We start from the raw sequence: 17286 nt of genomic DNA, 5'->3' as shown, positions 1-17286 counted from the left end.
GTTATGAAGGGCCTTGGTGAGGCCACACCTGGAATAATGTGTGCAGGTTTAGTCTCCTTTTCTGAGGAAGGAGACTCTTGCTCTTGAGGGAGTGCATCGAAGGTTTACCAAACTGATTCCAGGGATTGCAGGCCTGACATATGACGAGAGATTGACCGTGTTGGGATTGTTTTCACTAGAGTTCAGAATGAATGAGGGGAGATCTCAGAGACTGATAAAATTCTAACAGGACTGGGAAGGGCAGATGTAGGGAGGATGTTCCCGATGGTGGGTGCATCCAGAACCAGGGGGTCACAGTGTGAGGATTCAGGGTAGACAATTTAGGATGGAGATTAGAAGACATTTCTTCATGCAGAGTGGTGAGGCCGTGGAATTCATTATCATAGGAAGTAGTTGATGCCAGAACATTGAAGGTATTGAAGAGGCGACTATACATAGCACTTGGGGAAAATGGGTTCAAAGGTTATGGAGAGAAAGCTGGATTAGACTACTGAGTTGGACAATCAGCTATGATCATGAAGAATGGCGGAGCAGGCTCAAAGGACCGAATGGCCTCCTCTTGCTCCTGTCTGTGTTTCTAAAATAATGGGGAAATACTTTTGGGGGACCTTGGCCTGCAATTCAAAGGCAGTTCACAGCAAGCTTACAAATGGGATTTTGAAATGCGACAGTTTCAAGAGTAGAGTCAGGTCGACCCACCATAGAGACTAAAAGGACATGGGTGAACAATGAAAGTGAGCTGATGGAGCAGAAATAACACATAGAGGCACAGAAATAATTCAGGGATATTTATTTATGGAGAAGGCAAGGAAGTAAAAAGATCACCCCGATTATGGGAAACACATGGGGAAAAACAACAAAATAGTGATGGTGCCTTGAAACTGTCACCAGTGGTAAAAGAAATGGAGCTCCAGGATGATCAATGACAGCTAAGATGTCCAACTTGCTTTCCAAAATGTTCTCACGTTACATTTCAAAAGTGCAAGTGAGGTTTACGCCACAAAAAGGACCAACAGACGGCGTACACTAAGAATAAAGACACAGACACAAGGACACAACATTTAAGAAGTGTGTCAGAACTTAGAATCACGCAAAAGTCAATTGACAAAACAGTACAATGGTTCAGAATAACAGAAAGGAGGAAGGCAGCCACAACAGAAGTCAGATAGCTTGAGTGTTAACCATTTATTCAAATGGGGGCGACTGGCTTTGGCATGTGTATACTTTTACTAAACTAAAAGTTCTTGCAAATAGGATTTACAAGGTTAAAGTGAAGCTAATCACTAGGTTTCTTAAAAGTTCAGTACAGATCTTTAAAAATATTCCCACAACTGGAAAAGTAATCTCAAATCATTTTCAGCTCATTTGATCTACACTCTCATGACTGTACAGCCAGTGTCATAACAGCCCCATTATTTAGAATCAGATCATAGAATCCCTACAGTGTGGAAACAGGCCCTTCAGCCCAACAACTCCACACCAACCCTTGGAGCATCCCACCTAGGCCCACCCTCTATAACCGATCTAATCTACACACCCCTGATCGCTATGGGCAATTTAGCATGGCCAATCTGGCCTGCAATCTTTGGACTATGGGAGGAAACCAGAGCACCCATAGAAAACCTACACAGACACAGGGAGAATGTGCAAACTCCACACAGACAGTCGCCCGAGGGTGGAAGCGAACTCTGGTCCTCTGGCGCTGAAAGTCTGCAGTGCTAACCACTGGGCCACCAAGTCGCCTCCACTTCAGAAACGGGTTGCTGAAACTGCCCAGAGACGGAGCAGATGCAAAAGGAAACAAATAATGCTTCCATGGCATGGCTTTTTGTTTCATGAACTCAGTTTACTTAAAATACTGAACTTAGGCCAGGTCCTGCAATGATTTATTGGTATCATAAAGGTAACTTTCATAATACACGCTGAAAATTTCTTGTGGAGTGGTACTCCAGAATTTCTTATTAACAAAATATTACATTAGAATTTAAAATTGGGAGTCAGGTTTATGATGCTTTTAAACGTACTGGATTAGATATCAAGCAAGCAAGGTCTGGAATAACTTGACACAAACAAAACTACTCCGAGATGTCAACCCCATCTTAATAATGTTCACTTTTCTATCACAACCTTTCTGAAAAAGCAAAAATTGCAAAGTCTGATCAGTCATTTGGATTTTTTGTGCATTCATTACATTAAATGCTGGCTTTGATATGTTAGAGGAGTTATTTACTGAAATGAAACATCATAAAGTTGAGAATGTTAAGCAAGAAGAAAGTAAAACCAAAACAAAACCCAGCTTTAAGCTCCTATATTTCTAAGTTCCTATTTTCCAGGTGACCCAAAGAACATTGAAGCAGTTGATTTTAAGTGACATTTTATACTATTTACGAGCAAAATGTTATTAACTCAAAAGGCTAGGAAAGTAAGTAGTCTAGCTGTTAAAATGTTGACTCTTTGTGGAGGCACTGCATGTTGGATACTATTCGCCAAATATTGTGAAAGATTCTATACAAGGAGCTAACTGAAGATAACATAACCATTGAATATAATGAATATAAATGAAGATAATCATTCATTTAGGGACAATGCTACTCTATGAAAAGTGCTGGCTTGAAACTAACGTTAGAGAGAAAAGAATCTCTAAAGTGAAATGGATGGCTGCATTAGTCAACTGTTCCACAAAAAATTGTTTGTTCAAGGAAATTGTTAGGACTCCTAGTAGAGGGCAATCTCGCAATGATATGCTTTGCACAGACAATGGAAGTGCTTTTAAAATGTGACTATTTTGGTGGTGCGAATTAACGGTTCCATTTAAAGGGGAAGGGAATCCATTGATTGTATGCTGTTGTGCTCAATCAAATATGGATGGTGAGCCTTTAGTGGGGTTTCACTTGAAAACATGTAAAACACTTACACAGTGTGACTGAGTTATGTGGTATGTGTTTGTAACGGTTCACTCTGCAAGGAATTGTAAAACTGAGTGAAGATGAGCTCAACTAGCTTTCAAGAGTGGAAAAACTGATATCAGATGAAGTAATCTGCAGATCCTGATTTTCTCTCCTTTTCTTGAATAGCCGTTCTATATTTATTTCACTTCCCATCCACTTGGACTGTTCTAAAATCCACTGACTTTCCAAAATCATAACCAGTGTTTTCAATATCTCCCACTACCGCTGAGGCAGGTGTAAAGCTGGCCAGGTAAAACTTTCTTTCTGTACTGTCCATGAGTCAGATGCAGGGAACTCATCAAGACAAAGCTGCACAGCTGCAAAGAAATTTTAGACTCTACTACTTGCTTTCTTCCACAGGATGCTTATTTGGCTCAGTTTCAGTCTGCACCAGAAGTAACAGCAACCGTGCTACTTAGATAATGCCAGCTAGAAAGTTGCAGAAGGAAGAACTGTGCATTACAGGCTAACAGAAACTGCCTTTGGAAGTTTTCATAAAGTTGTATACTCTACCTGGCTAACTTTCCTGTTCGAGCTGCTGTCCAATTCACCAGTGTCCCTCAGAAAGTAATTCTCGATGATGTCCTTTAAGTAACATTGCTGCCTGCATACTGGGCAGCAAATGAGCCCTGAGGAAGAAAGACACATAATTCAGCACTTTTTAAAAACAGGCTTGCATAATACAATAGCTTAAAAATGAACTCTTTCCTATTCATTCCTGGTCAGCATCACAAGGCCATGTGCTCATGGTCAAAGAAACAGATAGCTAACTGAGGCATCACACAGATGTATTGAAATATACTGAAAGCTCTGATACAATTGAGTTTAATTTAAAACTTTCCCAGCAGTGAAGAGATTAATTTGTCAAGGAGTCAAGCTACTGGCATGAAACATCCGAGTCCCAAGCATTTTTCACCTACTCATGAAAAGCCTGTAGGGCTCCCAAAAATGGCAGTATTTTTGTATAGAATTAATATATCTTATTAAATACTTTCCACACAGATGCCAAATCCATGTCCAAAAATAAACCATAACAACGTCTCAAGTTAAAATTAGAGTAGGCAGTCTTTAATTTTTTTGTGCCTTGTCTTAAAATGGGATTATGCAATTAAAGTTACTCTGTGTTAGCAAAGATTTCAGTTTTACTCAAATTTTGCACATCACCCTATAAACTTAATGTTCTATCCATGCTCCCAGCTGCCCCAAAGTCTTCACACATCAGTATCTGGCGTGAGCTAGATGACTAACTGTACAAAGATTTCCAATGCAGGTGATCAAAAGTACACCTTCGTTGGGGAGTTTCTGTGATTCCTTAAGATCAGGAATACTTTGGGGACTGCATATAGAAATCTGCATTCATATCGCCCCTGACATGGGCTATCAGTGTATCAAAGATGATCTCAGATTTGTGCATTTCTATTCCAAATACTAGACAGGTATCGAAACCTAGGACTTAGAAGTAGGAAAGGCCTTTTCACCCTTCAAACCTGTTTCACCATTCAAAAGGTCACAGCTGACCCGATTATGATACCAGCTTCAACTTACTGTCTGCACACCCAGCCTTCAACTGTCTCCACTTTCAAAACTTTTATTCAACTTAACCCTGTGTAAAATTAAAGATTAACCTCCACTACCTTCCGTTGAACAGAACATTACATTACATTCTAACAGCGCTCAGGGAAAAAAAAATGAATTTAAAAGGGATAACAAGGTGTAGAGCTGGATGAACACAGCAGGCCAAGCAGCATCAGAGGTGCAGGAAAGCTGACGTTTCAGATCTCGACCGTTCTTCAGAAATGGAGGTAGGGAATGGCAAGGGGATTCTGAAATAAATCCTGGAACTACAATCAAGCCTACCCCAGCTCAGAGCCTCCCTCTCCCAGACCTGCAAAGGACCTCTTCCTGTTTTTCATTCTTTGCAGGATCCACAACCTGAGCTCACAATTCTACTCAGCTTTATTGGGCATTAAGAACCACAAGTACACTAAACTTACTGGTGCCTGCCACCCAACACAGGCCTCTTCCACCCCCCCCCCATATCCCCAGTCCTACCCAGGACATTCCCCACAATGTGGCCGCCACCCTTGGCCACGTGGCCACTTTCGGAGCACCCACGGATGATGTCACATCTGCTGATGCCCAGTATGCCATGTCCGGTACAGCAAACGCCATCGACACACAGCTGATGCCACCACCTCCGTTTCAGAGGCCAACATCAGAGACACCAAGGATGCTGCTGCCTCCGCCGCCAACATCCAGGATTTACCAGCCTACACCACTTCGGCAACCGCCATCGACTCTGCTCCACCCACCGTCTGCTCCGCCCTGCCTATCGCCAACACGACTCCGCCCATTCCATTCCACCTACCGCTGACTCTGACGTCGCTCTGCCAACCGCCCTCCCTCTACAGGCCCCTTTTCCCACCTCTAACACACCCTCTCCTCCTGGACATCACCCCAAGGCCTCCTACCCTCCCTCAGCCTCTTCATCTCTAACTGCTATTGAGACATCAGTTGCCTCAACCTCTCCACCCCTCTCACCCACTCCAATCTCCCCCCCACAGAACGTGCAGCCCTCCACTGCAATCCCAGCCTCACTATAAAACTCGCGAATAAGGGAGGCACATTTGTAGTATGGCGCACTGACCTCGACATCGCCGAGGCCACAGGCCAACTCTCCGACACCACCACCTACCATCCCCTGGGTCATGGCCCCACCCCTGACCACCTCATCTCCCAAACCATCCACACCCTCATCACTTCAGGTGACCTCCCACCCACAGCCTCCAACCTCATCATTCCTCAACCCCACACCACCCATCTCCACCTCCTTCCCAAAATTCACAAACCTGACTGCCCTGGTCAACCCATTGTCTCCACCTGCTCCTGCCCCACTGAACTCATCTCCACTTATCTCCACTCCACCTTCTCCCTCTTGGTCCGGGAACTCCCCCCACTACATCAGTGACACCACCCACACCCTCCACCTCCTCCAAAACTTCCAATTCCCTGGTCCCCAACACCTCATCTTTACCATGGACATCCAGTCCCTGTACACTTGTATTCCCCATGCAGATGGCCTAAAGGCTCTCCGCTTCTTCCTGTCCCACAGGCCTGACCAGTCCCCCTCCTCTAACACCCTCATCCACTTAGCTGAATTCGTCCTCACCCTTAACAACTTCTCCTTCAATTCTTCCCACATCCTACAGACAAAGGGGGTGGCCATGGGTACCCACATGGGCCCAAGCTATGTCTGCCTCTTTGGAGGATACGTGGAACAATCCCTCTTCCAAAGCTATACTGGCCCTATTCCCCACCTCTTCCTCTGTTACATTAATGACTGTATCAGTGCTGCCTTGTGCTTCCACAAGGGGCTCAAACAGTTCATCCACTTCACTAACATGCTCCACCCCAACCTTAAGTTCACCTGGACCATCTCCAATACCTCTCTCTCCTTCCTGGACCTCCAGGTGGTTGCCAGAGATGGAAACAATGTCCATTTCAAGCCCACCGACTCCCACAGCTACCTAAGAATACACCTCCTCTCACCCAACTTCCTGCGAAAAGGCCAGTCCCTATTCCCAATTTCTTTGCTCTGCTGCATCTGCTTCTGAGATGAGGCATTCCACTCCCAGACATCCCAGATGCCCTCCTTTTACAAGGACCATAATCTCCCCTCCACAGTGGTCGAAAAAGCCCTCAACCGTGTCTCTTGCATTTCCCGCAACTCATCCCTCACACCCCCACCCGCAACAACCACCAAAACGGAATTCCCCCTCATTCTCAAGTATCACCCCACCAACCTCCGGATCCGACACATCATCCTCCCACACTTCTGCCATCTGCAATCTGACCCCACTACCAAAGACATTTTTCCCTCCTCACCCTTGTCTGCTTTCCAGAGGGATAACTTTCTCTGTGACTCCCTTGTCCACTTCACACTCCCCACCAGCCCCACTACCCCGGTACTTTTCACTGCAACCACAGGAAGTAATACACTTGCCCCTACACCTCTGCCCTCACCCCCATCCCAGGACCTAAGACGACCTTCCACATCAAACAGATGTTCACCTGTACATCTGCTAATGTGGTATACTGTATCCACTATTTCCATTGTGGCCTCCTCTACATCACGGAAACCAAGCGGAGGCTTGGGGGCCGCTTTGCAGAACACCTACACTCTATTCGCAACAAACAACTGCACTTCCCGCGAACCATTTCAAGTCTTCCTTCCACTCCTTCGACGACATGTCCATCTTGGGCCTCTGCAGTGCCACGATGCCACCTGAAGGTTGCAGGAATAGCACTTCATATTTGGGAACCCTGTAGCCCAATGGTACCAATGTGGACTTCACAGGCTTCAAAATCTGCCCGCCCCCGACTGCACTCCAAAACCAGCCCGCTCATCCCCGCCTCCCTAACCTGTTCTCCCACCTATCCATTCCTCCCACTTCAAGCCCCACTCTCATCTCCTACCTCCTAGCCTCATCCCGCCTCCTTGACCGCTCCATCCTCCCCAGACCAACCTATCCTGTCCCTAACTCCCCACCTACACTCACCTTTGTTGGCTCCAATCCCACCTCTTTGACCTTCCCGTCTCCTCTCCACCCATCTTCTCCTTTATTCATCTTGTATCCGCCTCCCCATCTCTCCCTATTTATTTCAAAATCTCCTTCCCCTCCCCCATTACTGAACAAGGGTCTCAACCTGAAACATCAGCTTTCCTGCTCCTCTGATGCTGCTTGGCCTGCTGTGTTCATCCAGCTCTACAACTTGTTATCTCAGATTCTCCAGGATCGTCAGTTCCTGCTACCTCTGTCTTAAAAGGGAGATGTCTTATTATTTTTTTAAACTTTGGCCATTAGTCAGTCTTCATCCACAGGAGGAAACGTCTTCTAGATCTTATCTAGTATGCTAGAGTATGTTTCAATAAGATCACCTCTTATTCTTACTGAATTGGTTATTGGAAGAAACAACCACATTCTTGTAAATAACGCATGAAAAGAGAGACCAGTGGAGGTCAAATAATTGTACCAAAAGCTCTCAACTTCAGGTAGCAGCTTCAACAACTCTTGCTTCACCAGAACATTAATACACCTCTTTAATGCTGAAAGTGAGTTGTCAATTTAACCAATAAGTAAATCTTGTGAGTGAGTGTGTCCTGCAATTCTCTCAAGTGTGAACAAACTATTTTCCATAGATGAATTCACTGAAATCCATCCAATCTAGATCTGGGGCATCAATTGTAGTCTATACAGGATGCCCCTTCCTGCAGGAAAATTTGCCCCTCCAGTGGGTTTCACTTCAAGGACGGATACTCCCCATTTGCACTATAGTAGTTTTGACAGAGTGCTGTCCATAACAATTGGATTCTGGGTAATCCAAAATGGAGGATGGGAAAAAACTGTGGCTGTAAGAGCTGCTCCTTTATTGAGGAATTTTCAGTGTTAGACCTGATGTACTCGAATTCTAGGAGCAGTAATTACTGTTTTGTAAGCTGTTGCATTTTTTGGAAATTTGGGGAAAATAAAGATCAAAACAACAGCACTTTAAAATGGAGGAAGAGAGACATGGTAAGTGATTCAAATGGAGAAAGAAATCTACACTGCTGTCTGACCCAGCAGTAACCTGCACCACTGCTGCCTTTGCTGTCTGCTTTCGAGTATCTTTGGATATCGGAGTTGGAGGTCATTCTCAGAAAAATAAACAGCGAAATTCACAGTTGACCGTAGGGAAACGTGTGTGGGAGCTCACAGAGGAGCAGCTAAGTTTTTTTTGAAGTGTAACCTTACTGTTTTACTTTAGTAAATCTACAATAATGAGTAGAGTGGTTTTTTTTATTGTGTGTTGTTAATGAGCTGTCAGAGGAAGTGGGAGAGGCTGGTACAATTAAAACATTTAAAAGGCAGGTAGATGGGTATATGAATAGGAAGGGTTGAGGGGGTAATGGTCAAAAGCTGGCAAATGGAATGAGGTTAATCAAGGAAAATCTGGACGGCGTGGGCAAGTTAGACCGAAGGGTCTGTTTCCATGCTGTTTATCTGACTTTATGACCTGTTTGCCCTACAGTATTCCATTATGTCCACACTTCTGCAGATATCATCTTATGAAATTGACCATGTGGTAAATTAGTTCCTTTGACCAATGGTAATGCTAGACAGCATCACTTTTACATCTCCAAGTTCCATTCAAAACTGTAGAGAAATTCCACTGATCCAACAAATTCTGTTTCCAACAGTAAATAACAAAATTTGCACAACTATAATATGACAAAATCAATTACCAGAATTATGTATGGTCCTGGTTCAATTATCCATACCCTGTAACAATTCTTTCCTTGAAGATTATTTTTGGTCTTTACATGGTTCACAAAAGCCACAGAACATCAGATTTAACTTGTTGATAATAACTGGCATCGAAGCAGGGCCAAACTTGAGCCTCAAACATTTGTGAAGTGCCTTGGGCCATTTTACCACATTAAAGATATTACAGAAATCTCAAAACCCAAACACTCCTATCATCACTGCAGCTTGCAAATCAGACAGAGACAGCACTGTGGACTAAAGATGACAGCGACTCACTCAGGCAAGACTTGAAATAGGACAATGTCTAGGAATTGATATAAGCTGTATTACACAATCCTCCAGCAAACAACAGGGAAACCGGGATATTAAAGTTTGCTGCAGCATTCTACAACTTTTCCTTAAGTTGCAGGAAAGACATGCTTGTTAGTAAGTGTAGCAGCTGTCACTTGTTATTTTATTTTATTCAAATTAGCTTTACTGCAGCCTGTTTCTCTTCTCCCTATCATGTCTTAGAGTGGCCAAAGGTTGCCTTAAATCAGATAACGCAGATTAAATTCTGCAGCATGCACTGAACACTTGAGTCGAGGGACCAGGATAAATGGAAAACAGAAAACTGCTTAGACTGAACCAACACATCCGTTAGCTAATTCTAATACAGGCACTGTGCAATTCAAACTTAGCTAGGATAAACGCACTCCTAAAACAATCCCTCCACTTTGTATACAACTCCATGTACTCAGTATTGAAGCTAAATTATTACAGAGCATCTAAAATTAACGAGCAGTTAATGTAACCAGAGGGCAAATGTAATGTCAACCTTATTCCAAAGGATACTAGAAATGAAGTTAATACAAAGAGAAAATACAAGGCTTCCAGTATATACATCCAATGCTCACTGTGCCACTGGTATCTAAAATATGGGACATACAAAAATTGATGGACAAACACACTGTCATTGTTTTATCCAGCAACAGCTGGTGAGTCGTGCATTCTTTAAACCACAGAGGGATATTTACACTGAAGTAAAGAAACCTAAAAGCTTTTCTATGTTGTGTACATGCACATGATCAATTCAAATGTCGTGTTCAGTTTTTTGGGCAAGGAAGTGGCAGTGACTTGAAAAAAAATATATTTGGGACAGCAGAAAATAGCAAATAGGTGCTTGTGACAAGGCCTATATTTATTGTTGTCACGTAGGTACTGCTCGTCAACCACACCACTGAACTTGGAGATAAACCTGGGAGGATCCAGTCAATAAGTATGTTTAAGAAGGGTAGACATGCTCTTTTTCTGACAAGTTGTCCAATGCAACAAAAGTGTAGCACTTGCTGAATGGTCCTTCCAGAGTGGAGCAAAGTCCCACGAGTAGCAACACAACGATAACTAGGTTATCTGTTGGCAGAGGGGTAAATATTGGCAAGAACATGGAAAGAACATCCCTGATCTCCAAAATACCACTCTCCGGCCTTTTACTTCTATTCAACTAGGACAGATGGAATCTTGGTTTCCCATTTTATTGAAACTACAGGTGTATTTCCTTAGATAACACAGTGAAGAGCTGGAGAAACAGCAGGCCAGGCAGCATCACAGGAGCAGGAAAGCTGATGTTTCAGGTCGGGACCCTTCTTCAGAAATCGGCGAGGGGAAGGGGGCTCTGAAATTAATGATGGGGTGGGGGGGGGGGGAGGAGTTGGGCAGGGGAAGGTAGGTGGGATGGCAATAGGCGAGTGCAGGTAGGTAGTAGTGTGGATTAGTCAGTGAGGTGGGGGGCACGGATAGGTGGGAGAGAAGACGGACAGGTCAAGGAGGCAGGAATGAGAGGGAGGGTTGGTCTTGAGATGAGGCCCGGGATGGGGAGATTTTGAAGCTAGTAAAGTCCACATTGAGGCCATTGGGTTGTAGGCTTCCAGGGCAGAATATGAGGTGCTGCTCCTCCAGTGTCCAAGTGGCGTCGTTGTAACACTGAAGGAGGCCCAAGATGGGCATGTTATCCGAGAAGTGGGAGGGGGAGTTGAATTGGTTCACGACTGGGAGGGGTTGTCATTCTTCACGGACCAAGAATAGGTGGTCAACAAAGCGGTCTCCGAGCCTTTGCTTGGTGTCCTCGATGTAGAGGAGGCCACATCGGGAACAGGGGATACAATAAACCACATTAGCAGACGCACAGGTGAACATCTGTCTGATGTATCTGCTAATCTGGTCTATTGTATTCACTGTTCCCGATGTGGCCTCCTCTGCATTGAGGAGACCAAGTGGAAGCTCGGATACCGCTTTGTCGAGCGCCTACGCTCGGTTCGCAACAAATGACAACCCCTCCCAGTCGCGATCCACTTCAACTTCCCCTCCCACTCCCTGGACGATACGTCCATCTTGGGCCTCCTCCAGTGTCACAACACCGCCACTCAGAAACTGGAGGAGCAGCACCTCATATTCCGCCCTGGAAGCCGACAACCCAATGGCCTCAATGTGGGCTTTACTCATTTCAAAATGTCCCCAAACCAGGCCTCATCCCAAGACCAACCCTCCCTCTCATTCCCGCCTCCTTGACCTTGTCCATCTTCTCTCCCACCTATCCACTCCTCCCACCTCACTGACTAATCCACACTACTACCTACCTGCACTCACCAATCACCATCCCAACTACCTTCCCCAGCCCAACAGCCTCCATTAATTTCAGAGCCCCTTTCCCCTCCCCCATTTCTGAAGAAGGGTCCCAGCCCAAAACGTCAGCTTTCCTGCTCCTCTGATGCTGTCTGGCCTGCTGTGTTCCTCCAGATCCACACAGTTATCTCAGACTCCAGCATCAGCAGTTCTTACTGTCCCTGAGGAGCACTTCCTTAATGGATAACATGCTCAGTTTTCTGGAGTTGTCTATAACAATCTGATTCAACATTTTAGGACTTACAGAAATAAATATACATAACAGAAATGTAAACAGCTTAAACAGAGCACTTAAAGTACTGGCAAAGACCTGCAGCTCAGGTTGTGGATGAGGGTGTTGACTTCGTCGCCAAGCTGGCTTGTTTTTGTTCAGGCGTTTCGTCACCATGCTAGGTGACAGCAGCAGCGAAGCCTCCAATGAACTGATGTTCTTCTAATCCATTTGGAATTTATAATGTCTGGTCCATTATGGTGAGTAGTCATTTCCAGTTTTGATCTGTAGATTTTATATATAGGATCCAATTCGATATGTTTGTTGATTGATGTATGGGTAGGGAACCATGGCTCTAGGCCACCAGTTTAACTGGGACAAAGTAACCATCGTAGCCCAAGCCAAACATAGACATGCACAGGAATTCCTAGAGACATGGTTCTCCACCCAGACTTCAATCACAAACATACAGAATTGACCCCATATATAAACCCACACAGATCAAAGCCAGAAGTGACAGTACTCGCCATAACAGACCAGACAGTATAAATTCCAAACGGAGTAGAATAACATCGCTTCATCGGAGGGTCCTCTGATGATTTCACCTAGCATGGTGACAAAACGTCTGAACAAAAACAAGCCAGCTCAGCGAGCAAGACAACAACCTTAAACAGAGTGCCTCTAGATGACAGGGATTAAAAGATAAATGCATTTAAATATTAAAGTTTTTGCATATATAGGTGTTCATTAATGCTTTTACATCAAAGAGTATGGCTATCAAATGTTCCTGCGCAGCAGGCCCCTGATATAGGTCAAGTATCTGCCCAAATTTTAAATTAGAAATTCCAGCTATTCCATACTAATGTAGAATATTTATTCGTACAGATTGATAAGATATACACAGCACAGAAAAAAAAATTACAAGTTCTCAAAATGTCAATGGCAATAAGTGTTGCTCCAAGATACAAATCTGATTAAATCTAATATTACAAATGTGTTTTGCATGAATAGGGTTCCTATCTGGTCTAAGGGACTTACTTGTATATATTTAAGGCTGAGATAGATGCTTGATCAGTAGGACAATCGAGGATTATGGGGTAAGGGCAGGCAGATACATGTGAGGAATGTCAGATTATCCATGATCCTACTGAATGGCCGCACAGTACTGAAGAGCCAAACAGCCCATTCCTGTTCCTATATCTTACGCACATATTCAAATGGTTCACACAATTCATAACCAATACATTTTTCAACAGAACTGCAGTTAAAAGGCAAAGGTTTCATAAATAACTTGATATGTTGACTGACATTAATCAGAATAATTAACTGATGTGCTATTAATATACCAAAACAGTTTGAACACAAAACTGCTAAATCTTAGCTAATGAAAATTAGTTAGGCTCTCATGTCATTGCTAATGACCAGAAACATTATTCCCGTTACTGTGCCTGCTTTCAGCATCTTTAGCTGCTTCCTCAAATGAATCTGCCTTGATCATAAAGTAGGAACTGGGGTTGTCCACTCAGTGTGGGTATCGTGCCGGAAGATTGAAGAGAGGCAAACGTCATTCCCTTGTTCAAAAAAGGAAATAGGGACAACCCTGGAAATTACAGGTCAGTTAGTCTTACGTCAGTGGTGGGCAAATTACTGGAAAGGGCTCTGAGAGATAGTATTTATGATCGCTTGGATAGACACACTTTGATTCTTGATAGGCAGCAGAGATATGTGAGGGATAGATCATGCCTCACAAACCTTATTGAATTCTTTGAAGAGGTGACCAAACATGTGGATGAAGGGAGAGCAGTGAATATGGTATACGTGGATTTAAGTAAGACATTTGATAAGGTTCCCTATGGTAAACTCATGCAGAAGGTAAGGAGGCATGGGATGGGGGAAAACGTGGCAGATTGGATTCAGAACTGGCCTGAGAAGTCAAAGGGTGGTAGTGGACGGAAAATATTCAACATGGTGCTCAGTTACGAGTGGTGTACCACAAGGATCTGTTCTGGGTCCTCTTCTATTTGTGATTTTTGTAAATGATTTGGATGAAGGAGTGGAAGGGCGGGTTATTAAGTTCGCCGACAATACGAAGGTGGGTCGACTTGTGGACAGTGTGGAGGCCTGTTCTAGGTTAGAAGGGGACATCGATAGGATGCGGAGCTGAGCTGAGAAGTGCCAGATGGAGTTTAACCCTGAAAAGTGTGAGGTGAAAGCAAAATACATGGTTAACTGAAAGATACTTGGCAGTGTTGAGGAGCAGAGGCATCTTGGGGTTCATGTCCACAGTTTCCTGAAAGCTGCCAACCAGGTGGATAGAGTTGTTAAGATGGCATATGATGTGTTAGCTTTCATTAATAGAGGGATTAAGTTCAAGAGCTGTGAAGTTATGCTCCAGCTATACAAAACCCTGGTTTGGCCACATCTGGAGTGTTGTGTCCAGTCGCCTCATTGCAGGAAAGATGAGGCAGCATTGGAAAAGATGCAGAGGAGATTTACCAGGATTTTGCCTGGAATGGAGGGAAGGTCTTACGAGGAAAGGTTGAGAGAGTTAGGGCTTTTCTCTTTAGAACAATGAAGGATGACAGGTGACTTGACAGAGGTGTACAAAATGATCAGAGGTATAGATAGAGCAGACAGTCAGAGACTTTTTCCTAGAGTAGAGGTTGCTATTACAAGGGGACACAATTTTAAAGTGAATGGAGGTAGATATAGGGGTGACAGCAGAGGTAGGTTCTTTACTCAGACAGTAGTCAGGGCGTGGAATGCATTGCCAATGAGGGCAGTGGAGTCGGCCTCACTAGGGGCAATTAAGTGGCTATTAAATAGGCATAGGGATGATAGTGTAAGGTAGGGGTAGAGGTTAAATAGACCTTGGGATTAGGGTAAAAGTTTGGCACAACACTGTGGGCCGAAGGGCCTGCACTGTTCTATGTTTTATGTTCAACTGCAGTGTTCAGTTCCAATCCTAGCTCCTCAATAAAACAGTCTGTTCCAGAAATGAAGCTACGTCAAGACAACGTTAAGACATGTTTTTTTTAATTCACTAATGGGTGTTAGATATTTATTGCTCGTCTCTACTTGCCCTTGTGGTGTACCAGGATTTTGGCCAAGTGACACTGAAGGAATGATGAAATGTTTATCAGCTAGGATGGCGAGTGGCTTGCAGGGAGTGGTGTTTCCATGTACCTGCTGCCCTTGTCCTTCAAGGAGTAACTTTCATGCCACACAAGTGCCACCTGATGATATCAGCTGGGCACAAGTCATGAAAGTGATGGAATATTCTCCACGCGCATGAACAAATACAGCTCTACCTACTCTCAAGAAGCTCAACACCATCTGGAACCAATGAATTAACTTGATTGAATGCCATCAACCATTGAAAACATTCTCTACATACACCAGTGTATCAGTGCATTGTGCAGACACATCTGTACGCACATCAGCAACTGGCCACGGTTTCTTAGACAACATCCCTCAAATCTGTGGCCTCTTGGGCTTAGAACAATGTGGACAGCAAGGGGATAGGAGCCTACCATTTCAGAGTCACACACCTTCCTGACCTGGAAATATAACACTGCCCCTACATTATTGCTGAATCAAAATTTTTCTACACACTCCACAACAGCACTTTCACTATTGAGATTGCACACAATTCAGGAAAGCAGCTTATTAACACCTCAAATGAGAACAATGAGGACTGGGCTCTTCAGCATGGTCATGAAATCTCTCTACACATCCAATCCCAATGAGGATGGCCGAAGTGTTCTCACGTCATCCTTGAAAGAGAAGCCTGAGCAGTCCTCCGTTGGCACCACTCTCCTTTGCCTGAATCCTTCTCATTTTGAAGTTTCTCTTTTAACTTGTCTCACTCAGCCACATCTTTTAGATGGCAACGGGTATGCACATGGATCCCAGGTTTGCCTGTTGCTTTGCAATAGAATACTCCTATTCTGTCTGCAACTCTCCCCCGGGCACATCATTGAGAGTGTTATTTTCAACGCTTGATCAGTAATCTTCACACAGCCAGGAAGGAGAGGTCACATTCAGAGTGAGAGACAGCCTGAGTGAGCATATAGTTCGGTGGCAGTGAGAGGATTGAGGCAGAGGGGAAGAGGCACTTTATGCTTGCCTTCTTTTTAAAAAGCTGATAGTCTGTAAGGTTTCTTAAAAAAAAGGACAAATTGAAGCCAAGATCAGAGGCCCAGTACAAAAGAGTGATATCGCAGTTAAACCATACATTCATTGGTTGTTGATAGCTACTAACTCAATTATCAGCTACGTTCAGATTTAGAATAAATAGGAGAAAGAGTAACAGGTTACAAACTAAAAGAACAGTAAGAATTTAAAAAAAGACAAATCAAGAACTAAGGAATTAAGAGAGATGTCGGGCCAGATGATGAGTTGTAACTGCATAATATGGAAGCTGTTGGACCTATTGTGATTCACAATGAACACATCTGCAAGTGTCAGTTTCTTGAGGAACTCCAGCACAGAGGTGATGAACTCTATGCAGAACTTCAAATATTGCAACCTGCAAGGAAAGAGAATGTTACCTGGACACAGTTTCAGGAGGCAGTCACACCCCTTAGATTAGTTACCTCAAAAAGATGCGTGACTCTGAAATGGTGGGGCTCCTATGCTCTTGCCATCCAGATTCTTCTGAGCACAAGAGGCCACAGGTTTCAGGGATGTTGTCTAAGAAACCTTGGCCAGTTGCTGATGTACCTATACATGGTGCACTGTGCAGGACACAACGTCCCTCAAAGTACAGGGACAGCAAGGTGGGACTATCAGTGAGGTAGGTAGAGGGATCCAATAGGTACTGCTGAAGGAGTCTCAGCCCTTAAGTATGTCTAACAGGTTTGAGGTTATTGTTTTCTGTGTGGATAAGAACAGGGGTTGTAGGGAGGATGAGCAAATTAACAATAGTACTGTAGTATAGGGAGCCATTCTCGAGATGGGAGACAAAAAATTTTTAACTGTAATCGAGATAGTAGTTAGAGAAATAGTCTCTTTGGCCAGGACTGCAAGTGCTAAAGGCTGTGTTGCCTCGCTGGTGCCCCAATTCAGGATCACTCATCTCGGCCACAGACGAACTTGGACCTATTTATCATCTAAACGTCTCCTCTACTACCATTAGCACTCCCTTTGCCCTGGGCAA

The 17286-nt window shown here is 44.1% G+C and overlaps 1 protein-coding gene across 3 annotated transcripts in view; it reads right to left on the bottom strand.

The window, feature by feature from the left end:
* LOC125447222 (transcription intermediary factor 1-beta-like) overlaps window positions 1–17286 on the bottom strand; it is a 97477-nt gene that overhangs the window by 56988 nt on the left and 23203 nt on the right. For all 3 annotated transcript variants that reach the window (XM_048521460.2, XM_048521461.2, XM_048521462.2), the window contains exon 2: window positions 3462–3577. In XM_048521460.2, the coding sequence (XP_048377417.2) occupies window positions 3462–3577 (116 nt within the window). The remainder of the gene's footprint in view (window positions 1–3461; window positions 3578–17286) is intronic.

The sequence above is a fragment of the Stegostoma tigrinum genome, chromosome 38, assembly GCF_030684315.1.
Source record: "Stegostoma tigrinum isolate sSteTig4 chromosome 38, sSteTig4.hap1, whole genome shotgun sequence".
Lineage (NCBI taxonomy): Eukaryota > Metazoa > Chordata > Chondrichthyes > Orectolobiformes > Stegostomatidae > Stegostoma > Stegostoma tigrinum.
Note: the sequence above shows the minus strand (reverse complement) of the source record. Positions and strands in the feature narration are given on the sequence as shown.